This window comes from Pogona vitticeps, chromosome 1 (assembly GCF_051106095.1).
Source record: "Pogona vitticeps strain Pit_001003342236 chromosome 1, PviZW2.1, whole genome shotgun sequence".
NCBI lineage: Eukaryota > Metazoa > Chordata > Lepidosauria > Squamata > Agamidae > Pogona > Pogona vitticeps.
This window is the reverse complement of record NC_135783.1, coordinates 346,358,285-346,383,522: the sequence shown is the minus strand read 5'-3', so window position 1 is coordinate 346,383,522 and position 25,238 is coordinate 346,358,285. Positions and strand designations below refer to the sequence as shown.

The window sequence follows — 25,238 nt, the reverse complement described above, 5'->3', positions numbered from 1 at the left end:
CATCTTGAGATCACTGGAGAAAATGCAGGATATTTACAAACATATAATAAGGACCAGAATCCTACAGGTGTTGGCGTAAGATTGCTTCTTCTTGAGACTACCCTGTTTCCCCAAAAATAAGACCTACCCTGAAAATAAGCCCTAGTATGATTTTTCAGGATGCTCGTAATATAAGCCCTATCCCAAAAATAAGCCCCAGTTAAGTGAAACCCCGCCCTCTACCGTTTTGCAGCAACCAGAATAAGATGATACAAATGTATCTGAATACACGTAGAGTGTTGTACAGTGGTGCCTCGCATTACGATGTTAATTCGTTCCAGCGAAATCGCTGTAGAACGAAAATGTCGTGATGCGATTTTTAAAAGCCCATAGAAACGCATTAAAACCAAATTAATGCGTTCCTAGGGGCTTCAAACTCACCGTCCAGCGAAGATTCTCCATAGCGTGGCCATTTTCGCTGCCTGTGCAGCGAGGAATCCATGAGAAAACACAGCGGGTGGCCATTTTGTTTACCTGGTGGCCATTTTGAAACAGCCGATCAGCTGTTTAAAAATGATCGCTTTGCGATGATCGGTTCCCGAAGCAGGGAACCGATCATCGCAAAGCGAAATTCCCCCATAGGGAACATCATTTTGCGATCGCTTTTGCAATCGCTTTTACGATCGCAAAAGGTTCGTCGTGATGCAATTTCGTTGTCAAACGGAGTGCCCATCTTGCGGGGCACCACTGTACATGAAAAAAAATACCCTGAAAATAAGCCTTAATGCGGGTTTTTTTTTGGAGCAAAAATTAATATAAGACCCTGTCTTATTTTCGGGAAAACACAGTAGATAATTCTGCCATTAGTATTTTTTAAAAAACTAAGCCACTCCATGAAGAGCCTCCAGAGCCAGATGATTTCCTCTTGCAAATTCTGGCTGGTGGAAATCCAGATTTCAGGATCTTGAGTTCTAGTCTCCTTTGGGGATAGCAAATCTGTTATGCTTCTGCAGAGATTGTGACTGAAATAAATACCTATCTCTTAGAAAGGCCAGTTTGGAAGGCGTATGTAAATTTGGTCTGTAAATTTTCCTTTTCTGTGAATGGGCCCCTCATCTGTTGCGTTTTATCAAACCAATCAACTGCTTCAGTCACACCCAGTATGTGGAGACTGACAAAGCAAAATTGCACACACCCGTGAAGACTTGATTTTGAAGAGACAGGGCCAAACCGTGCTGATGCGCCATGGGCGACTTCTTCTGCAGGCAATCGGTTTGGAATAAAAGCCTTTCACTATTTAATTTCTGAATGTCATATCATTGTTATGTGCAGGCAGTTTTGATCCCCGTTGACCGTGAGAGCTTAGTTCACTTGACATAGTGTGTGTAGACACTGGGTGCTGAAAAGTGCTCATAAATCTGCAACAGAGACAGGCACGAACTACAGTGGTGCCTCGCTTGACGACATTAATTCGTTCCAGCGAAATCGCTGTAGAGCAAAAACGTTGTCAAACGAAATTTTAAAAACCCATTGAAACGCATTGAAAACTGTTCATTGCGTTCCAGTGGGCTGAATACCTGCTCGTCCAGCGAAGATCCTCCATAGGGTGGCCATTTTCTGCTCCCTGTATAGCGAAAAATCCGTCCTAAAAACAGCGGGGAGCCATTTTCTTCAGCCAGCGGCCATTTTGAAACCCGACGATCAGCTGTTTGCTGATAGTCGTAAAGCGAAAATCGGTTCCCAAAGCAGGGAACCGATCATCGTGAAATGAAAAAAACCCATTTAAACCATTGTAAAACTTCAACGTTAAGTGGATTCGTCATAGAGCGGGGTAATCGGCCAGCGGGGCATGACTGTACTGGTTTGATGATTCGTTTAGCAGCCAAACAGGTGTTTGGCTGTTCAAAGCCCGGCTTCCTCTGGCAGGTGCCCACTCAGAGGCAACAGGACAGGGAAGCCAGGGGTGGCGGCCTCCAAGTGGGCACCTGCTGGAGTATGCGGGGCTTTGGGGGGCCAAACACCTGTTCCATTGCTGAACGAACTGACATGAATAGCTGAACAAGCGGTATTGTGCCCATCTCTAATCAGCAGTACTCCATTCTCTCATTACCATTGGCTGCTATAAAGAGAGTGTGGTAAAGGCACATGTTGAATAGTGAGTCCAGTGTCGAATTTATGCACCAGCCAATAGAGCCCATGATGACAGATATGTATTGTGGTTGTTCTTGTTTTGGGTTTTTTTTTCTCCAGAGCTTCTTAACCTTTGAAGGCAAAGACCATGATATCCGTGAGGTGAAAGCTCTCCTCAGCCAGGTGAAGGGCTACTTGCCCAAAGTGACGGGCAACCGGCTGAGCAGCTGGGTGAAGGAACATGAAGCTGAACTACAGCGGTTGACCTCCGCGTGTCAGGCACGAGAAAAGGAGATGTGTGGGTTTTTGGAGAAATTTGTGAGGTAAGAAGCAAAATGAGCCTCAGACCCAAATGAAAATGCGGATTATGACCTATAGGGCCCTATGTAGGTTGAGTCCTCACTCTCCGAAGGACATTGTTTCCACATATAAGCTTGCCCAGGTCTTAAAATCTTCGATAGAGGACTTCTTCTTTGACTTGCCACCCTCACAAACATGTTTGGTGAGGATACAAGAGAATGGCTTTCTTAGTCGCTCCTCCCCCCCCCCCCCCCCAGGAAATCAGCCTGGTTCCCTTTCTGTTTTATTTCACTTGAATGAGGGCCTGAATCCTGTTGGGATTTCACTCCAGAGTAAGTGAAAGCACCTAGGTCACAAGGGCCAATTGCGGCTTAATTAATGTGGCGCCAGTTTAATATCTCAGCTGATGTGGGTCGTGTCACCAGATTGGGGCCATATAATTGCAATAAGCTGCAGAAAAAGCTGCACGTGTACTAAACAATGTCTCTTAGAAGGATTTTGAACCCATTGGAAATGGCCTAGTTTAAAAACCCTTAAGAACTTAGTGAAGCCCTGTTCGTTCAGACCAAAGGTTCATATAAGCCAGCTTCCTATTTCCTGTTGCAACCAGACGCTAAGTTTTTCTAAGATGCTTACAACCAGGGCATCTGGTCTTCTTTAAAAGCATATACAGTAGGACCCTCATATCCATGGGGGACTTGTTCCAACCCCCCTGTGGATGCTGAAGACTGTGGATAGTGAATGCTACATAACATGGTAAAAGAAAAATATCTAGGAAAAAGTATTTTCACCATTTATTACCAGAACTGGCCACAGAGGGAGCCAGATACCATACTACAGTATAGTAATCAAGCTTGCCTTCTTTTGACAGGAGTCACTTAAAAATTAAAAGGTGGAATTGATGGATCAAAATTCCATCAAAATTAATAGGCTCTATCAAAATTAATAGCCTCCATCAAAATTAATAGGCTTTCATTCCATTAGCACTGAATGACAACCGCATATTGATTTTGGTATTAGGTTCCCTTAACCACAGTACAGTATCTATTTTTCAACTTTTTTTAAAAAAAAATGCTTGCTTGTTTGCTTGCTTGCTTCCTTTTCTTCTTTCTCTCTTTTACTTCCTTCTTTCCTTCCACAAAATCATACAACCATAAAAACGTCTAATTTATTTTCCTTCCTTCCTTCCTTCCTTCCTTCCTTCCTTCCTTCCTTCCTTCCTTCCTTCCTTCCTTCCTTCCTTCCTTCCTTCCTTCCTTCCTTCCACAAAATCATACAGCCATAAAAACATCTAATTTATTTATTTAAAATATTTTCCCCTCACCTTTTCTCCTTAAAAGAACCCAAGGTGGCTAATGACACATAACATTTAAAAAAAACACTCTACAAACTTTTTTCTTTAAGGCTTGAGGACGACTTGGGGAGCCTGCAGGAATGGCTGAGTTTACACGAATTGCAAGAGAGTCCGTCCGAGAAACCGGAACATCTTTATCAGCTTCTGCTGAAGCAGAGGTATCCTCATTTGGCCATCACGGCTTTTTGTACTCTCAATGCTCTGCTTTCGTTTTAATTCCAGTGAAACCGGCATGAATCTGCCACTGTTGGGCACATGTTGAGATATCGCCAAATGACTTTAGATAATTAGTCAACTTCTGTTTTGCAGTCTTAGGACGGATAAATTGGTGCATTCAAAACAGGGTTAATGTGAAAATGCAGACAGGGAGAGAATTGGTCCCCTGCCTGTTGCTTTCTCACAGGACTGTCTTAAGAAATGTTGTTCTACACGTCCCTCTCCGGGGGCTTTGGGCTCCTAAAAAGCCAGATGGGAAACTTCACCTATAGCCGATTTTCTCCTTTGCAGACTGTTTTTCTTCCCAAGGAGGCAGAGAGAGTCAAAGAGAAGCGCTAGAACTTTCTTGCAGCTCACACTTTCACACAAACACTTCTTTCGAACACCTAATTAAGGCTTCTCTTGACCCTCTTCAGCATTCACAGTAGGCTCAAGCTCTCCACAGCTCCCTCGCCTCTTGGATGCTAAGAGTAAGGTAATTCTCAGAAGGTAATTCTGAGTTGAAATCTCTTTGCCTTTATCATCTGAATGAGTGGTATTTCTGTGGCTGGATCGTTTGCTATCTCCCTTGGTTAGTTAAATTGGAAAAACAGATTTTAGTAGATTAAGATCTGACTTAAGGACTTGGAAAAAGTCTTTTTCGGGACTGTGCCTCTCAAAATATTCCAACTCGTGTGGCCAATTCTGGAAGATGGAGTCCAGAAAAGCAGCTTGTCTGTGTCGCACGGTCTTGAATCGATTAGCTTTGCAAAGCCCGAAGGATCTAATTTTGAAATGCAGGAGCAGAAAATGTTGATGCCTCAAGGGACCAGTATCTTGTGGGTTCTTTCACAGGGCACGGACATCCCACTACCAAAATTCGATGTCAGGCATGAGCAGAGGTCCACTTATCTTTATTTATAACAGAAACCTTGTAATTTGTGCAAAATACACAGAGTTTTGTATTTTGTTTTGCTTCTTGTTTTATTGATGTTGCTGTGGACAAAAATTGCTAATCTGTTGACTTTTATACAGTAGGAAGAAATATTTGTTATATCCTTATGTGGGGGGGGGGAACGTGTCACCCATGGACCACATGATGCCCTTCTCTGCTCTAATCCTGTAGACAACAGGAATTGGATCACATGCAGACTGTGGATCTTATTATTGAGCTGTGGTCATTTATATTACAAAAGAAAACACTTTTTTTGTTACCATTGTCCCTATTATTTTCCAGAGAGTCCTTTGATTCTTTTGCTTGGCTGACCAATTCTTTGAGGAGCTCTGGATTTACCAGCGATGAAGTGGTCCTTGAATCTGATGAGCTTATTAGCAGGTATAGGATGCTGGTGAGCCGCACGCGGAAAAGCCTCGGAGCATCTCAGGCACTTCTTGCGGAAGAGAAGAATTTAAAAGACTACGTACAGAGCATGTTAAGCTGGGTGCACAGTCTGAAGGCGTCAGTCCTAGAGCTGAGTTCTGAAGAATCCAAGATGCCACTGGAAGAACGTTTGTGCCAACTGAAGGTACAAGAACACACCCCGTTGTTTCTTAGTGGGATGGGATGAGTAGCCCCTATTCTAATGCCCGTCCTCTATCGGTGATACTCACACTGGCTCTCTTGTATATGGAGCATAAGGATACACAATTCATTAAGTGGGTTAGCACTGTTCTTGTCTTGTATGTTCTTGCTCTCAGTGCAGAAGGAATGGCACCAGGCTTAGGAAGACAGACCCTATTCAAAGCTTAGAAAAGCTGGGGCTAGATCTCGGATCTCAGAGCTAGCTGGTTGGGTAATTTCTCATCGGTAAAGGTTCCCTTTGACATTTAGTCCGGTTGTGTCCAATTCTAGGGGGCAGTGCTTATCCCTGTTTCCAAGCCATAGAGCCAGCGTTTTTCTGAAGACAGTTTCCATGGTCACGTGACCAGCGCAACTAGACACAGAACGCCATTACCTTCCCACCGAGGTGGTACCTATTTATCTCCTTGCATTTTTACATACTTTTGAACTGCTAGATCGGCAGGAGCTGGGACAAGCGACGGCAGCTCACTTCGTCACGTGGATTCGATCTTACGACGGCTGGTCTTCTGACCTTGCAGCACAGAGGCTTCTGTGGTTTAACCCACAGCGCCACCACATTCCTTTCTAGAGTGGACATCAAAAATATTCATTCCCCCCCCCAAAACAATCAGATTATTTTCTTCTGCCACCACTTACAGTACTATAAAGCATTTGTGTACAAAACAAGCTAACGAAACCATGAAGCCACTTCATCTTTAAATGGTTAAGCCTACATTTCCCCCTACCCCGTCCTTCTGTTTCGTGCTTTCACCCAAACTCTCATTGTAGTGGGAATAGCAAAAGCATGTCTTAGTTGAATAGCAAAACTTTGTCTGGCTGAGATGCTGTAGCCCAGCAAAAAAATCCTAGGTATGTTCAGAGGAAGCCTTTTATTGTTTTTAAGTCCATTCCCAAACCTCTAGCTAGTTAGTGAAATTTTAATATTGAGATCATATGCCAGACATTCCTTCTAAAATACTCTCAGATTTTCTTGTCCTCTGTGAAAAAGGGTATTTCGACACAAGACACTACATCAAACAAATAGGCATAACTTTGAGGCTTTTATTTGGTCCTACATGAAAGCAAAAGAGCCACCCTCATTTTGCTTCCTCAACAATCTTTACCCCCCCAAAAAAACCACTCTAGTTTTTTTTGCACAAAAATTCTTTTTAAAACTTGTATTATGTATAAAATTAAAAAAATCTCATGGGCAAAACACGAGGTTGCTGTGCAGAAAACTTATTCACACACTTTTCATGCACCAAAGATCCCGAAATACATAAAAACCCTTGCAGTTTCATCCAGCAGGGGAAAAAACTTTTGAAATGTTTGGAAGAGAACAAAAAGTTTACCTACACATTCCTGTTCTGTTTGTCTTTAATTACTAATTTTGTACTTGGCAGTCAACATGCTTATTTATTTAAAACATGTTTAGCCCACTTAAAAAGGGACCCAGGGTGGCAAGCACAATTAAAAACACAACATTTAAAGCTTAAAAATAGTAAATTATTCAGATGTTTAAAAAGAATTTGTAGGAAACATCTGCCCAAGGTTGTTAGCTGTTACCTGTTTCAATGATGTGCACACATTTTTGGCAGAGAGCAGCATCTCCCAGCGAGCAGGATAACCTCATTCTGCCCTCCTGCTTAGAGTTAGAGCATTAGTTCAAAGAGTTTCTTCGGCCAATCCTAGTAGCAATTAGGTAACTAGTATCCTATCTGAATTCTCATAACATACGATGTAACTCTTGCTGTGTTAATAAAAAGAGTTCTCAAGGCATTGCCTGAGGCTCGGCTGGCTCAGACATCTGCTTGTTGACTTCTTTGCACTTTCTCTGAAAGCTAATTGCCTTCCCTTTGTTCCGTGATCACCTACATCCCTACAGAATTAAATATTATATTGAAAATGGTAAATAAAATCAATACTAAAAACACATTTAAATCAACAAGGCACAATGATCCTTTAAAAAAACCCACTCAGGCAGCCAGTCCCTGAGAGAAAGCTTGCCTGATGAGGGAGGTTTTGTCTACTTGTGGAAGAACAGCAAAGTTGGGGCCAGTCTGCCTTTTGTGGGAGGGAGTTCAAAAAGTCTGGGAGCAGCAACCGAGAAGGCCCTGTCCCTTGTCACCAGCAAACACATCTATGAGGATGGCGGGATCAGGAGAGAGGTCTCCCCTGATGATCTTAACACCTGGGCAGCCTCATGAAGGGAGAGCCATGGTCTTGTCATTTTAATTTGTCTGATGAAATGTCTTATGTTATGAATCCTGGAGTCCCACAATGTTAGTTAGCATTTTATGAGTCTTAAGTTGCTGTCCTGTTAGTGTCCTGCTATATTAGTTAGCTTTGTATGAATCGTTAATTGAGTTCATGCCATCCAGTGTGCCTCTGAGCAAAACAGTAGGTTCTATCGTCCGTGTTCACGTTGCCTTACCTTTTTACACGATAGATCAAAACTAGAGAAAGGAATCAATTGCCTTTGTACTATTTTTTGTAACGCAGGAAATTGTGTTGTTGAAGAATGAGGGCGATGTCAAGCTACAAAATATCACGGCTCTTGGGGAACACTTGAAGAGCGCCCGCGGGGGTAAAAGTCTTGCAATCCAGCAGCTGGTTGCTGATCTCCGAGATCTATGGGAAAGCACCATCCATCTGTCCGCCGACAATCTTAAGTACGTGACCCAGACTGTATAACATCAACTGCTGTCACAATGATGGCAAAGTCCTCTCTTTAGTCATCTTTCCCAAAACTATATTTCCCCCAAAATGGTGCTGTGTGAACTACACCTCCCAATCAGTCCAAGGCAGTGGTCCTCAACCTTGAGCCTCCAGAGGTTCTTAGACTTCAACTCCCAGAAATCCTGGCCAGCAGAGGTGGTGGTGAAGGCTTCCGAGAGTTGTAGTCCAAGAACATCTGGAGGCCCAAGGTTGGGGACCACTGGTCCAAGGCACTGGGATCATTGGTTGGAGTGATGGCAGTTGTAGTTCACAATGTCTGGATGATGCCCTGCTGGGGAGGCTGACCTATAAACCATGCATTTGCTTTCAGACTTGATTCTCAGTCAGATAAGAATCCCAGGTCTGGGTTGTACCAGTTCAGACTGTGGATCGAAACAAGAAGATCATGTGACCTCTTGAAAGGCTCAGCCGCGTACACTTATTGAGCAGTAGAGCTCGTTAGAGAAGATATTCTCTGCCACCCACCCTAGTCTATCTCACAATGTTGGCATTTAGCAATACTACGCTCTGTGGTCTTGGTTAACTGGGGTGTACATAGTAGCATGTATAATAAATGCAAATGAATCTGAAATTCCTCGTAATATCTGGATGCTGAACTGAACTTCCCAAACTAATCCTATATAGTTTGGGTTTTGTAGGGCTTGGATTAGTTTTCCTCGCTGCTTTCAGTTTTTTGGGGCTGCAGCCACCCGAATTCTCCAGAAATTCGCAAAGTAGAATCCTGGGAGGTGCAACCCAGAAATGTAATTCTCCCGGGCAACTTTCCAGTTGTTTACCTGTATCACAACTTTCCCTGGCACGTTTCTACTTTCAAAAAGAAGGAAGCTTCTGCGGTGCTATCTGGGAGTTGTAGGTTTTCCTGGGAGTCTCGGCTCTTTGGGAGGTGCCCTCTATAGAGCCAAATGGCCAATATGACTCCCAGCATCCTGCATGCCAAAGAGGGCCCAATCCCACCAGACAGCCACCTCTGCAACTCCCAGAATTTTGCCTTGATGATTCTGGGAGTTGCAGTCCAAAACCACAAAACAGCACATCCCTACTTTCTCTTTTCCACTATCCTTTGTTATTATGTTAACTGATGAGTTGTTAAACTGGTATTGATTCTTTTTTACCCTCCAGGCACCAACTTCGGAAACAAGAAGCTGGGCAAAGAGGAGGCGATGCAAGATCAGGGTTATGTGAATCAGAGATGCAGAAGCAGGAACTAAGTCTCGATTCACATCCTGACTCACAGAAGACACAAAGCCAGTTAACAGATTCCGCAGCACTTCTGCAAGAAGCAGCCGACTTAAGGATTCTCCTAAAACAGCTAGGCAGACTTCACAGGTCCCTGAGCCTTTCGTCTGATGATGACTCTTCCACTGGAGAATCTTTGGGAGCCTTACGTCACTTCCACGAAAGGCTCGTTAGCCGTTTACAGGTTGGTCTTGTAGCAGATCGTTGGCTTTGAGAATCCAACATGGAACTTCTTCCGGCTGCTCTTCAGCTCATTGGAGAAAGGAGAAGGGCTGGATAACTCAGTGGTTTAGGCATCTGGCTGCATATCCAAAGGCTGAAGGTTCGATTCCCCACTGTGCCTTCTTGGCAAGGGCTGGACGTGATGGGTCTCTTCCAACTCTGCAGTTCAATGATGATGAGGATGAAATTCACAGCAGACCTTCGAAACATTATTTTCTTAGATTTTATCCCCTGGAATTCCCCAGAATTTTCCAGCCTGTCCCATTCTCCTGACCCAGTAAGAACACTAGCCGTGCTGGTTGGGGCATTTTGTGGATTGCAATCCAAATGAGTGTTTTCTCCATGACCTGATTTTTATAAATACTGGACGAAGAAGCAAAATGACCTGTGGCTCATTCCAATTTAGACTTTTGGCTTGTTGCATTCCCTATTAGCAGGGAAATAACAGGAGACTCATGTCGGGGTGGTTAAACTACAGTACTGCAGTCCAGACTCTGCTCACAACCTAAGTTTGATCCTGATTCGCCCAGTAACTGGCTTAGGGTTGACTCAGCCTTCCATCCTTCAGAGGTTGGTAAACTGAGTATCCAGCTTGCGGGGGCTGGAGGGCAGGGAATATATAGCCTGCATAATTAAATTGTGACCTGCCCAGAGAGCCTTTCAGTGCTATGGGGCAGCATATACTTTTAAATGTCTGAATGCTTCTTCAAATGAATATTTAGCTCCCTGCCAATGGTGAACATAACAAACAATTATCCACGTGCAGGTTTGCCCCATGGTATATTCATAGTCTGTAACTGGAAAACTTAGCAGTGAGAAACTAGGTTCAAGGAAAAAAAAACCTTGTATGCCACTAACATCGTTGCTCACTTTGTTGTTCTGAGCACAGAATATATGAGTTAATGGCAGTTTCAGGACAGTTTCCTGCTCTATATAAAGCAAGTGTTGTTTCTATCCAAGTTTCTGTCTTAGAGATATCTGGCTGTTTTAGTATCTGTTGCAAGTATTTTTAATTGTTAACAGTGTTGGACATCCATGTATTCATGGAGTACAGTGGTGCCTCGCATTACAACGTTAATTCGTTCCAGCAAAATCGCTGTAGAACGAAAACGTTGTAATGCGAAATTAAAAATCCCATAGAAACACATTAAATCCCGATTAATGCGTTCCTAGGGGCTTCAAACTCACCATTCAGCGAAGATGCTCCATAGCGGGGCCATTTTCGCTGTCTGTGCAGCAAGGAATCCGTCCCAGGAAAGAGCCGGGAGCCATGTTTTTACCCGGCGGCCATTTTGAAACCGCCGATCAGCTGGCCAAAAATCATCGCTTTGTGAAAATCGGTTCCCAAAGCAGGGAACCGATCATTGCAAAGCGAAATTCCCCCATAGGAAACATTGTTTTGCAATTGCTTTTGCGATCGGAAAACCTTCAACGTAAAGTGATTTTGTCATAAAACGGAGCGCTTGTAATGCGAGGCACCACTGTAGTTTGCTCATGGCTGTGCTGAATTAAAGTACAGGACCTGTTTAATAATATAAGATGATAGGAACTGTCTTGGATGAGATCAAAAGCCTGTCTGGTCAAATATTTTGTTTGCCCAGCAGCCAGGCTATGTAAAGCTGCCCAAAAGTGCCATTCCACTTTCTTTTTTGAGTTGCTCATCAGTAAATATACAGAAACATCCTACGTTTGATGTTGGAGGTTTTCTTTGCCCTTCCCAATGAGTAGTCACGGATGGCCTTAGCCTTCTTAAATGGATGTGATGCACTTTTTTAAGCTGTCCAGATTTCTTCTGGTCAGCTCCTCTTGTGGCGGTGAGTTCCACAGTTGTAACTGTGTGCTGGGTAAAGAAGTACTTCCTTTGATCAGTACTGAATCTTGTGCGGTTCAACTTCAGTGGATGACACCCACACACACACACCCAGGGTCCTAGTACTGTATTATGAGAACTGCCACTTTCTCTACATAAGGCTTAATTCTAACAATTCTTGAATTCCAGAATACTGCAAAGCTTTTTGAGGGACACGCAGAGGAACACCAGTGCTGTAGAGAGTTAACACTGCACTTGAGAGCTACTCTAGAGGAGCTGTGGCATTCTGAAGATGCAGAACCAAAAGAGGTCTGGGAGCCTCCCTGCTACTTTTCCTTAATGTATTTATTTATTCTGTGTAGTTATATGCTGCTGACTTAGTGAGAAACACTACTCTAAGTGATTTACAACAAGACAAGATTAAGATTTGGGAAACTTTGGAAAATGACGCTTGGCTTAACAAAAATGATGTCTAGTAAAACTCGGCAGCTGTGTCTAAGTTCTTAAGTGCAAAATGTGCATGCCAAAATAAGCAGAGCTTGAAAATGCTGATTTCTTTTGGATAACGACTCCTAGAATCCCCCCATCAGCCATTCAGGCAAGGGGATTCTAGGACCCGAGTCTCCTCTAATACAGCGGTGTCTCGCTTAACGAGGAAATCGCTTGATGATTAGGTTTTTGTGATCGCAAAATGATGGTTTAAATGGGAAAAATCCGCTTCACGATGATCGGTTCCCTGCCTCTGGAACCGATTTTCGCATTACGATGATCTAAAAACAGCTGAATGTTGGGTTTCAAAATGGCCACCGGGTGTACAAAATGGCCCCCCACTGTTTTCTAGGACGGATTCTTCGCTTTACAGGCACAGAAAATGGCCGCCCCATGGAGAATCTTTGCTGGACCGTGAGTTTTCATCCCATTGGAATGCATTGAATGGTTTTCAATGCTTTTCAATGGGCTTTTTTATTTCGCTTAACGAGGATTTTGCTCTACAGTGATTTTGCTGGAACGGATTATCCTCGTTAAGTGAGGCACCACTGTGCTTCAAAGCTTAGGAAATAACGTACACATTTTTCTCATTGAAAGTTGAAGAGGTTTGTAAAGTGGTTCATGGGGAGGGACGATTCTCAAATTCACAGTCTGATGATTTTCAGAGTGAAAAAAGTCCGGTTGCTAGTTTCAATTGTGTTTGCACCTACGTGCTTATCATTAGCCTCAGAATGGCTATAATACCTAAAGATAGTCGGGAATGATATTGCAGTATTTTAATAGACAACAAGAGCATTGGCAGCTGAAACAAGCATGTAATTCTCTTTTTCTTCTTCTGTCTTTATCGTTTAAGGTACAACGAGATACACTTTGCCAAACCGAAAACACACTGCAGAGAATTATAGCTGTAGTAGAACATGTCAGACAGAAGATTTCTCCCCTGGGGCAGATATGTTTTGTGGAAGAGGCGAATGCACCACCGACTAAACACAAGAAGCGCCTTAAAACAGGACATGGGCCTTTGGAACTGGAGGCTGGGAACGCTAAGAGTCACGCGCTTGACCAAAATCACAGATGTTCTAGTGACAGGCAGACAAAGGAGCAGGCGGATGAAAAGATGACTACAGATACATTGTTCATTTCTGGCATTCCCTTTGGTGAAGAAGAGATTACTGTGATGGAAGTGGGCGAAGGATGCGAGAAGGGTGGATCAGTAAGTGTTGTGCAATGGACAGTATAATACCGGTGTGTGGGCTTGCTTTCTTCCTCTTCCCTCCTCATCCCCTTTTCTTTTTGTGCTGTCACTATTGGATTATAAGCAAGGGCTGTCTTGATTTGTATTGCTCTCTGTCCCGGTGATAGGAACCCTTTTGACCTAAAAGTAGGGTCAAAATCCTCAAAATAAATAGATCTCCCTTCCATGAATCAGTCTGACTTGGATCTGATCAGCTGGTTTGCCCTTCTTTCCATCCTTAACCCATAAAGGCACTACAGCTACATATTCACAGGAGAGAGGAGTGACATATACGATTATTTTTCACAAGGAAAAATCCCCATAAACTGGCTTTAACCCTTCAATTTTACTTACTTAATTTTATTTCAGTTTATTTTTAAAGTCCCCTTTCTCCTAGTGATGGGACCAAAGGCACTTTGCAAATGATTAAAAAACAAAGTAAAAACACAATAAATTATTACACTAAAACAATTAAATATATACTAGTATTAAAACAATAGCATAGGAGAAAAATCAAGAGCCCTGAAGCTCGTAGCCAAGGCATCAAACAGGAGTCCTCCGACACGACCTTCTGAAATTACCCCTCCAGGAAGGACTGGAGCCACTGTAGAACAGTGCCTCTGAGTCTCATTCCTGAGAGATGACCCAGAAGGATATCATGACTGATGATACTGAAAGCTCCTAAGAGATCCAGAAGAAACAACAGGGACACAGAGAAGGTCATCCACCAAAGTCATCCACCAAGATGATGAAAGCTGTCTCTGTCCCATGACCGAGTTGGATTGAAATGGATCCAGATAATCTTTCTCATGCAGAAACCCTGGCAGCTGAAAAGCCAAAGCCACCGTACTCTCTTCGACTCCTGGTCCAAAAACAGAATGCTGGGGACTGAGTAATAATGGTCCGGCGTCCAGGTGGATCGCTCAGTGTTTCAGTTATCTGGCTGCAAAACCAGAGGTTGGGCAAACGGTATAGCAAAACTAAAAAACAAAAGAGCTACGGGACCTTAAAGACAAGCAGACTTATTTTAGTGTTGCAGTCTGCAAAACACACACTGAAATGAATCTGCTCATCTTTAAGATTTGATTATGGCAACAAGAAAGAAACACTTCCAGACTGATGGACTTTTGCAGAAGTGCTCGGCAACAGCCTCCCTCTTTACTTAACCACAACTGTGAGATTGCACTTTATAATTCTGCTTCTCCCTGACTTTTGTTGCCCCTTCCTTCTATTCTTCTTTTGCTCTGTGAGTTCTTTCCATTAAGAAAGCAATTGACATTTCCGTTTGTCCCAAGAAGGTTAAGAATTTGAGTCCTGCTCATCCTACTTCCATTTACCAGGGGCTAAAAGGCAGTTTGATGGAAGCCCACAATTTGCCCGGCTCGGAAAGCCAGAACAGAGAGCAGCTGCAGAATTCACGAGGTGTGCCGGCGGATGATAATAATCTAAACGAGCTTCGGCAGCAACAGCTCAGCTATCAAATGAAATTGCCGGTGATGGACGGCCAGTTGGAAATGCCTTTAACCACTTTGCCATTAATGAATGGGAAAATAATGGGGGCTGACCTTGCTCCCACCTCCATTACACCTCCCTCACCAGAAAATGTGGTAATAATCTCTGTTGCTGCACCGTTTTGTTGAAGGACATGGCTAAGTGCTGTTATTGAATACTGGTAGCTCTTCAGCCAGTATGGGCCGTTTCTCCTTAGCTCAAGCACCTGTTCTCTTCTGATCTCTGTTCCCTCCCTTCCTTTCTCCATCTCCAGTTTCTAAGCAAGGGAGGAGTGTGGAAGCACGGGACTGGGTAGCTTTTGATATACAGTGGTGCCTCGCTTAACGGGCGCCTCGTTTAACGATGAAATCGCATAGCGACGAAGATTTTGCAATCACATTGGGATGTTTTAAATAGGGAAAAATTGCTTTGCGATGATCGGTACCCTGTTTCGCTTACTGTTCATCGCAAAGCGTTGATTTTTTAATAGCTGATTGGCAGTTCCAAAATGGCCGCCAGGTAAAAAAAATGGCCGCCCGCTGTTTTCTGGGATGGATTCCTCGCTTACTGGGCAGCGAAAATGGCCGCCGTTTAAAGGTGAGTCTGAAGCCCATAGGAACGCATTGAAGGGGTTTCAATGCATCCCTATGTGCTTTTAAATATCGCATAGTGACAAAATCGCTTTGCAGCGATTTTTGCTGCACCGATTATCATCGCTATGCGAGGCACCACTGTAATAGGATATTTTCAGGCTGGATAGCTCAGTGGTTTAGGTATCTGGCTTCAGAGCCAGAGGCTGGGAATTCGATTCCCCACTGTGTCTCTTGTAAGCAGAGCCAGCTTTTGTAGCCTTGGACAAGCTGCAGAATCTCAGGGCGCCCCCAGAAGATGTAAATTATTTCTGAGTCCTCTCTGCCTGGAAAACCATGGAAAGGGTCTCCATGAGTCAGAATTGACTTGAAGGCATATGATGATGATGATGATGATGATGATGATGATGATTAACATTATTATTAACATTATTAACATTATTATTATTATTATTAACATTATCATCACATATAGTATCTGACTATATGATGTATGACATTCAAGATGACCTAAGCTTGGAAAGTTACCTTTCAGAAGTTGTTCCCATTTCTTGTTATCGTGATCCTGTTTTCAGTGTTTGTTAAGAAAGTAACCTAATGGCTAAAATCCTTTTGCTTAGTGTAGCAAGTTGCAACTAGAGTAGGCCCATTGAATCAAAGGGGATTTGATGTCAGCTCCTCTGTAAGTTCCCTTGCCTAGTATCCTGTTGCTTGGTGTAGTAATTGTACTAGATTAGGCCCATTAAGGGACATGGTGGAGCTGTGGGTTAAACCGCAAAAGTCTCTGTGCTACAAGGTCGGAAGACCAGCAGTCGTAAGATCAAATTGTCCCAGCTCCTGCCAACCTAGCAGTTTGAAAGCATGTAAAAATGTGAGTAGATAAATAGGTACCTCCATGGTGGAAAAGTAACGGCGTTCCGTGTCTAGTCGCGCTGGCCATGTGACCATGGAAACTGTCTTCGGACAAACGCTGGCTCTATAGCTTGGAAACTGGGATGAGCAACGCCCCCTAGAGTTGGTGTGAAACTCACAGTTGGATGGCTTGAAGGCAAAGATTTACATGATAATTCAGACTCCTGTTTCTAATTAACTATGCCCTATTTTTCATATGAGGTTTTCATAGGGATAAGCTGATATTCCACAAGGTTAGAAGAAAGAGGAGCCAAGTCAGAGCTGTGGGTTTGGTGAAATTACCTGTTCAGGTTTATTTGAAATTACCTGTTCATGTTTTCAGGGCTTGGACCTGGAGATTGTTTACCAAAGCAGTCCTCTTCAGCCTGGAGACCAAGCAGTTACAGAGTATGCAGAGATGGAACAGAAGATCAATGAGATGAAAACCTGGACGAAGGAGTTAGATATTGTGTTGGTGAATGATCAGCTGAAAGAGATAGAGGTATGGAGGCAAGAAAAATGAACCCATTCATCTCTGAAAGTATGGTTGGTTTTGAGCAATGTTAATTCCCCTTCATCCTCTCTCAGACGCGTATCCTAATGCTTATACATTCATCCTTACAAAGGCAAACAATGTAAACTGCTGTGGTGAATTGCTGTCATGTAAGAAGTTGGCGTTTTTATTTCTCATCACGTACCAAGTCACCCGACAGGGATGTGGTGAGAGATACCAATCTCAACCTTTTCACCAGTGGCAATCTGCCCCAGCTGTTTATGTCATTTGAATTCATCTGGCAGGCATAACCAATAGGATTGTGTTGAAACAAACGGGAGCTGTGTGGTCAAAATATAAATGCAAGAGTAGGGTGATACTTTGGCAGACCACTAAAAAAATCATTGTGGCAAAATCCATCTTGCCATGAACTTTTGGACTTAAGTTCTTCACAGTGGTACAAGCCTGATATAGTGGTCTTGATCCACAAAAGTTCACATATAGCATGATGATTGTTTCGTGGTCTATAAAGATATTACTTACTCTTGTGTTTGTAATAGGATTCTGTTTCTTTCACACATACCAAGCTCACATACAGTGCCAGACATATGTTGGAATGGTGAATGTAATTGCACGCCACTGGGATTGATGTGTAATCTTCCAATTGCATGTATGAGGTTCAAATATACCGTATTTTTCTGAGTATACAACGTCCCCATGTATAACACACACACACACTTTTCTAACCCAAAATTAAGAAATCTAAGTGGAGCTTAGCAAATGTCGGGGGAAAGGGATCAAAGCGCTGCAGGATCGCTTTGATCCCTGCTTTCTCCCTTTGTGCTAAGCCCCGTGGGGGGAAAAGGGATCCAAGCAATCCCTCAACTGCATGATCATTTTGATCCTTTTCCTCCTTATACAGCCATGGGATTGCTTTGATTCTTTCCCCCCTCCTTTTGTTAAGCCCCATGGGACTTAGCAAGCAGAGGGGAAAGCAGAGATCAAAGCGATCCTGCAGCGCTTTGATCCCTGCTTTCCTTTTGCTAAGGATTAGCAAGTAAGCTGAGGAGAGTACAAAAACAAGTGGAGGGGAAAACAGGTATCAATATTGTTCCTGCAGGGCCTTGATCCCTGCTTTCCCCTCCAATTGTTTTTGTACTCTCCTCAGCTTACTTCCGTGTATAAGATGACCCTCAATTTTTAGTCTAAAAATTTTAGACAAAAGTATAGTCTTATACACGGAAATATACAGTAAATGCTTTTCCTGCTGCTTGGTGCTGATCAAGATGGTGGCGGCGGCAGTGGTGGGTATTTTATGTTTATGTTTTATATAAGCAATGCTGCCCAGCGTAGTGGCAATGCCACTAATGAGTGGGATATAAGTCTAATCAATCAATCAGTCCATCAATACCCACATGTCTGGTTCATCCTCAAGGTTACAGTATTTATACACAGATATACCTTTTCCCCACTCCATTGGTGGTCCAAGAATTAGTGTCAGGATAGCAACATGCACCCAACTCTCCTCCTGCTCCTTCCAGTTAACATCACAACATGACAAATGAAATGATGTTCAAAAGCAACATGAAATGTTCATGTTTACAAAGGAGTCATCAGTTATTTTTGAAACCGAGTAAATGGCATCTTACCATAAAAGGGTGAAAGTAATTTATTCCTTTATTTATAACAATCTCTGCCTCTTTTTAAATTATAGAAATTGTGTGCTCAACTGGAAATACAAAAAGCCAAAGCTGTGTCCCTGTGGCAAGAACAATCTCCAGAGGCTGCTGAAAGAACTAAATTGAGCCCCTCGGAGCCACACTATTTGGCTTGGACTAACTGGGACCGATTGCTTCAAGATTTAACGTCAGTTAAAAAAGCCAAGCAGGATCAGTTGCATTTAGTTAATAATTACCAAGATTCCCTCACAGCGGTCCAGGCTTCCATGAAACGCTTGTCAGCAGAAAAAGAAAGAATAAGAACGTGAGTACATGAGTCAGGTTTATATATCAGCTGGAGGAATGAGCCTGCTAGAGGAAATTCACCTGAAATTCAGCCCAACTTTGCAATGAGTGTAACATTGGGGGAAAGCCTCTATTCTTTTTTGTTTGTTTGTTTATCTGCTTTATTTATATTCATTCATTCATTCATTCATTCATTCATTCATTCAGTTTATACCCTGCCCATCTAGACTGAAGTTTACTCTGGGTGGTTAACAATAATACATAAAAGTAAAAATAATATAATCAAGTAAAGACAACAGTAATAATGTATTCGCGAAGGCTTTCACGGCCGGGATCTAATGGTTGTTGTGGGTTTTTTGGGCTTCTTGGCCGTGTTCTGAAGGTGGTTTTTCCTAACGTTTCGCCAGTCTCTGTGGCCGGCATCTTCAGATGATGCCGGCCACAGAGACTGGCGAAACGTTAGGAAAAACCACCTCAGAACACGGCCAAGAAGCCCGAAAAACCCACAACAACCACAACAGTAATAATGTAATTCAAGATGGCAAAAATAATTAGGTGATTATCTTCCTTCCTAAAGAGCCTGGTCTTAAGTTGGCTTTTAACACCCAGTGAGGGAGCCAGACAGATCTCTGCGGGCAGACTATTCCAGAGGCAAGGGGCCACTGCCGAGAAGGCCCTGTTTCTTGTTCTTTCTCTCCGGGCCTCCCTTGGCGTGAGGCCCCTCAGCCGCCCGTCTTGGCTAGAACAAGTGATTCCGGTAGATCTAGGTGGGAGGAGGCATTTCCACTAGATCTTGAGGTCCTAAACCGTTTAGGGCTTTATATGTCATCATTAACACTTTGAAATCAATGCGGAAATGAATTGGCAGCCAAAACAGGGCGTTTTGTAAAACAACCCACTGTAAAGGCTCAAGGTAGATACAGTATGCCATAAGCTAAAATTACAACATTGATTGATTGATTGATTGATTGATTGATTGATTGATTGATTGATTGATTGATTGATTGATTGATTGATTGATTGATTGATTGATTGATTGATTGATTGCCTTTTCTGCTCCCTGATTAGTGCAAGGCACTACTCTGGTCAGTTAAAGATAAATTAGACCAATAGAATGTATAGCAATAAAAACAAACTGTAAACAATAAAAAGTAGCAATAAAAAGAAAACGAAATCCATCAGCAAGAGACAAGCACACCAAGAACACTGAACAAAAGTAAGATGGGCACAGCCCAGATTTGACAATCCTTTAACCATTACTAGGGCTCTACCATTTGACAAAGTGACGCAGTTGCCTCAGGTGGCAAAGGCAGGGGGGCAACGGGAGTTGCCTCTTGGCTGTTCCCTGTGAACGTTTCGCATGTCCTGTTTTGTTGGAGGTCAGAGTTGTGGATGTCACGGAGCCCGTAACGAGCTTCTCCCCTTGCCAATGTTAACATCAGTGCCAGTGGTCAGCCCAGTCCTCTTCTGTACAAGAAGCTCAGAGTCCGCACTTTGCCTTGAAGGTACCAAAAATAAAAAGAGAGAAATAGGGTGGGTGCATTTCATAGTTACTTTGACTCCAGGGTTATTGGGAAATGTGATGCTCCGTAGCCAAATCACACACAAACTGAATGTCACTGAGCAGGAATATCGCAAAGTATTAGGTCATTAAATTATTTCTATATGGAAGTTTGAGACTCTACTGGCACCTTTTTTTCCCCTCTTGTAGGGGATCTACAAGACTCCCAGTCTTGAGAGCCAGGGCTGGAACAAGGGATGGGTAACAGACACAGTGGCCTAAGCAAGTCAGAGGAAGGATCATAGCTTGACCGTACGGTGTCTCCTGGAGATCCCGGCCTAAAAACTGTGCAGACCTGTTATTTATCAATGTTGACCATGTAGTCCTAGATATAAGGCAACTTCCTCTGGTTCCTAAACTTGTCTTGCTCGGTGGGTTGTAGTTCCCGACTGCAGAGCTAGGAGTTCAAATCCCCACTGTGTGTCCCAGGAGAGTTTTCCAGCTGAGACCAACCAGGGCATGCATGGCTGATTGATTAGGTTGTGTGCTCTAGTATCTGTATGGCCTTGGGTAAGCTGCGTGTTGGCCCCAGAGCAACACTGGAAGGAGGGAATGGTCTTAAAATTCAACACCTTCTTGATGTGGAAGTTGTATTGAACGTTGATAGAATGTTAGATACATTTAGATATTTTCTTTTCTTTTCCCCCCCCCTCCTCCAGAAGGGGACCCGTGGAAGACAGCGTTCTTCTTGGGAATATTAAGAAGTGCTTGGCCAGTGTACAGCAAGACAGAGTCTTTTTAAACAATCTGGAAAGAGAACAGGGAAATCTGACTAGACACCTAACCAGGATGGACAGGGAATTGACACAAAGCCAAGTAGATCAAGTTGAGCAATGGTGGAAACAAATGGAGGGGTCACTCCAGAGGATGCAGCTCCGAGTTACAGCAGAAGCCGAGGAATTTAAACTTTTCATGGATAAAGCACAGAGCCTCCAAAGTTTGTTGCAACAGCAGCGCCGTTTGCGAACAGGACTGGAGAACCCCAGCGGAGAAGATCATGTGCCCCCAGCTCTGATGGCCACAGAGCTACAGACTCTTAAACATGCTGTTTGTCTGTTGCAAAGAGGCGCTGAGATGCGGATGAAAAGGATTTGGGGTGACTCAGAAAAAAAAGCTTTGGAAACCGCAATTAATGATTTGCAGAACCAGGTTGAGGATTTGGAGCAGCTGACCCCTAAGGAAGATGTCCAGAAAAGTGGGGACCATCCCCAGGTGTCTGAAATTACTAAGAAGATAAAAGAAGCCATTTTGTGGGTCAAAGTTTCGATGCTTGATCTGGATGAGAAGGCAGCCCTTTTTCCAGAGGAGCTAATGCTGCAAATTAAAAGCTATCAGGCGTTGATCAGTGTTGCTAAGGATAAAGAGCCAGTCTTTAAAGGGCTGGTTCATGAGGTCCAGTGTCTTGCATCTCAGTTGCCGCCCAATGAAGCTACAGCCATCAACCTCCTTGCACAGGAGTTGCAAACTAGCTACCAACACCTGGTTAGGAAATTAATTCAGAAGATGCAGCACCTAGAACTGCAGCTTGAGAAGAGGCGCAAGCTTTTTGCGGACATGGAGAAGATGGAAAAACAGCTCCGGAAAATGGAGAGCTTGTCCAGCCTAGAGGCCGGTGAGGCCATCCCAGAGTCTGAACTCAACCATTGGCAGACCGTTCTAGAAAAGATTCCTGAGGAGATTCAGGAACTGGAAGGCCTTTTAGAGGCAACTGGAAGGGATGCACCTGAGGGACTAAATGTATTTGAGCAGATGTTTCTAAATGACTGTTTGAGCAGCCTCAGGAAACAAGCAAAGAGGGTCCAGAGGCTAATCCAGATGAAGGGGCGTGCCATACAAAACAAGATAGAAATCTGTGGAAAATTCACAGAAAAAACAACATCATTGCAGCAGGATCTCAGTAGCCTTCAGTGTGGTGAGCTGGACATTGATCTGAAGCAACGATTGCCCACCAATGAAGAGGTTAAGGATAAAGTGAGTGCGCTGAGAGAGAAAGTGGGAGCCGCCCATTCAGGTTTATCACACCTAGGCAAATACAAGGAGATTTGGGAATGGCTGGATCTGAAATGGGATGCATCACAGCTCGATGAACTTCAAAGCCAGTTTTGCAAAATAAAGGATCAACTTGAGCAGAAGGTTAAATGCATTGGTAGGCTTTCCACAGAAATTACCAGGCACCAGGCTGCTCTCAGTGCAGCTGAGGCTATCGTATCTGATCTACAGAGGGAATGTAAAGCTCTGCAAGATTGTTCAGACTCTACCTCTGAAACTAATCTGGTGTTGGAAAATACGTTGAGCAGGAGAGCTAAACATGCCCAGCGCTTAACTCAGGAGGCGCTTCGACTGTTGGATAAAAGCGACACCCTTGATGCCTCTCTCAAAGAGGCCAAGATTCAGGAAATAAAGAGCCTAGAGGCAAAAATAGATGGATTGACCCAAATGATCCAGTCTAAAATATTGGCTGTCCCAGAAAAACCAAGTCTTCAAAGCAAGCTGGATCATAGTTTAAGAGCCTTAAAGCAAATTCAGTCTGAGCTCCAACAGCCTCTTCTGCTTGACTTAGAAATTCAGATGATTCCCTGTGAGAAGATGTATTGTCAAGTGCTTGAAGATGCTGTGGAAGCAGAATGTTGCGCAGCTGAAGATTTGATAACTAAAAAGAGAGGAGCTCAGATGGTAAAACCCTCCTTCCCTGACATCTTGGGGACAAAATTAGGGGAGCTGCAAAACCTGAAGAAGCAGCTGAAAGTTAACATCTCTACACGTGTGGTAAGTAGTCCTATGTGTCTTTTCCACTCTGTGCCAAAGCTTGGAAGGTTGCTTTCCCAGATTACAATTTCCAGAATCCTTCAGACACCATGACCAGTAGCCTTGTTGGCTAGAAGGTTCGGACATGTTTCGTCCAAAAAGTAACTCTGACCTTTGACTTTCTGTAGACCTGGTCCTCAAGCCAGTTTTTCATCCTAACTAGAGAAGATGCCTTGAATCAATTTTTGAGTACCCTATTTGCCGCCGTACAAGGCAACTGGGCGTATTAGACGACCCCCCCCCCCACTTGGAGGCATGTTTTTGGGGCAAGGGCGAGAAGGGAAGGGAAGCAGGCGGAGGAGGAGGAGGAGAAGGAGAAGCAGCTCTCCGGCGGCACGCGGTTGAGCGGGCTCAGCGGCGCGGGGCAGTGGGCTCTGGCCGCTCAGGCATGGCCGGCTTTGCTTCCCTTCCTCTCTCCGGACCAACCACCTGCCTGCGCACCTGCCTTCCTCTCTGGCTTCCGTGGCCCCGCGTCACTTACTCAGTGGCGGCAGCAGCAGCGGCATCTCCTTCCTGGCCCAATTAAGTGCACTGGCGTACAAGACGACCCCTCCACTTGGAGGCATGTTTTTGGGGCCACAAAAGTCATCTTGTACGCCAGCAAATATGGTAGTTAATGTAAAGCGATTATGTAGATCCCATTGATTCACTTAGTCCAGTGATTCCCAACCTTGGGTAACCCAGGTGTTCCTGGACTAAAACTCCCAGAAGCCTTCACCGTTAGCTGTGCTGTCCAGGATTTCTGGAAGTTGGACTCTAAGAACATCTGGGGACCCAAGGTTGGGAATAGCAGCTAGATTTAGTCTAAAATGGTTGGGAATCGCAGCTAGATTTAGGCATAAGGTGTTTTCAGACAAGGAGCTGTGGTGAAATCAACATGCATCATTCCAACCAGTCTGAAGTTAGGTCCATATCTTGTTGTCTTCTGTTTGAAATCTGTCCATGTTCTCTAAGTATAGCTTCCATGTTTTTTCTTTCTGGAGAAAAAGTGTGTCTACACTACCAAGTTGTCATAGTTTGATCCCACTTTGACTTGCATGGTGATTAAAGTGGACTCAAGAGTGAATAACAGTGTAGTGTTTATGGATTTGGTAAGTGAAAGCGATAAGTAGCTCAAGAAAGGCGATTCCTAAGCTCTGTGGCCACTGCTAAGAGTTTCCTATTAGTACAAGCTAATAATGTCCAAAAGGTTAGGATTTCAACCAGGGTTGCAATGGATATAGGGCAAGGAAAAGGTTGATATTTTTCAGTCCAGGCTGACATGTGCCATTTCTGCTATATACTCATTTTTAAAATTCTTGTTTCCTTGTACAGCATGCCATAGATGAAGCCTCTGAGATTGTGCAACGTTACAACGAAGCTGTGCAGAAGGCTGTTGATCTCCTCCATCAACGGGAAGCCTCTCTCTCCAGTTCTCTCCTCAGCTTGGAAGAGCTAGAGAATGGAGGTAGCCTCCTCTCTCAACAGAAAGAATTAGAGGTTGCAAAAGGTGAAGTGGAAGTGTTGACCTCCACCCTGGAAAATAAAATGAAGCCAAGAGCCAAACTGCAAATGGAAAAAACACTGGATAATCTTGTTGCTCGGAGTCTGATTTTGAAAAAGAAGGAGCAAAAGAGACGATCTGATGTCAAGAGGTAAGTCAACATTTTCCATTCAGGAAAATGTTCACTTCGGGAACTGGAGTACAGTACTGTATTTTGGTCTCCATTGCAAATGGAATCATCACTCTCTCTCCTACTGCTTCAACGCTTAGTAAATTTATTCCGTGGAAGGGTTGTCAGCCATTCAGAACAGACTTCTAAGCTGCACAAGGAGGCATTGTTCCCATCCAGAAGCCCTGAAAAGCTTTCCCATGTCAAAATAGATCACCGGGAAGCTTCTGAACCTCGACAAGGGTGGATAGGAAACATTGAATTAAAGAAAAAAGGCTGCAGCCACACATGAAGTTGTGCCAAAAAGATCCTGGCCAATTAATTGTCAAGTGGTAGCTCACTGGTGTAGGCATCTGGCTGTGGAGCCAGAGACGGGGAGTTCAGTTCTCCACTGTCCCTCTTTGAAAAGGGCTGGACTCAATGATCCAGTTCTGCAGTTCTAAGATGATGGTGCTGCTGATGATTGGGAAAAACCTTTTCTCAGTTGGTGAGTCATTGTCTAACTGGCAAAAACGTGTGGATTTTAGCTTTTCTATTCATTC

General features: G+C 43.7%; 1 protein-coding gene across 2 annotated transcripts in view; it reads left to right on the top strand.

The window, feature by feature from the left end:
• Window positions 1–25,238, top strand: part of SYNE2 (spectrin repeat containing nuclear envelope protein 2) — a 294,996-nt gene that overhangs the window by 121,369 nt on the left and 148,389 nt on the right. The window contains exons 37-48 of one of the 2 annotated variants that reach the window (XM_078383714.1): window positions 2,230–2,432; window positions 3,814–3,921; window positions 5,196–5,484; window positions 8,022–8,191; window positions 9,378–9,678; window positions 11,716–11,835; window positions 12,869–13,228; window positions 14,590–14,853; window positions 16,565–16,723; window positions 18,429–18,697; window positions 20,899–23,005; window positions 24,359–24,678. In XM_078383714.1, the coding sequence (XP_078239840.1) occupies window positions 2,230–2,432; window positions 3,814–3,921; window positions 5,196–5,484; window positions 8,022–8,191; window positions 9,378–9,678; window positions 11,716–11,835; window positions 12,869–13,228; window positions 14,590–14,853; window positions 16,565–16,723; window positions 18,429–18,697; window positions 20,899–23,005; window positions 24,359–24,678 (4,670 nt within the window). Of the gene's footprint in view, window positions 1–2,229; window positions 2,433–3,813; window positions 3,922–5,195; window positions 5,485–8,021; window positions 8,192–9,377; window positions 9,679–11,715; window positions 11,836–12,868; window positions 13,229–14,589; window positions 14,857–16,564; window positions 16,724–18,428; window positions 18,698–20,898; window positions 23,006–24,358; window positions 24,679–25,238 lie in introns of both variants that reach the window. The other variant, XM_078383713.1, reaches the window with a different exon arrangement.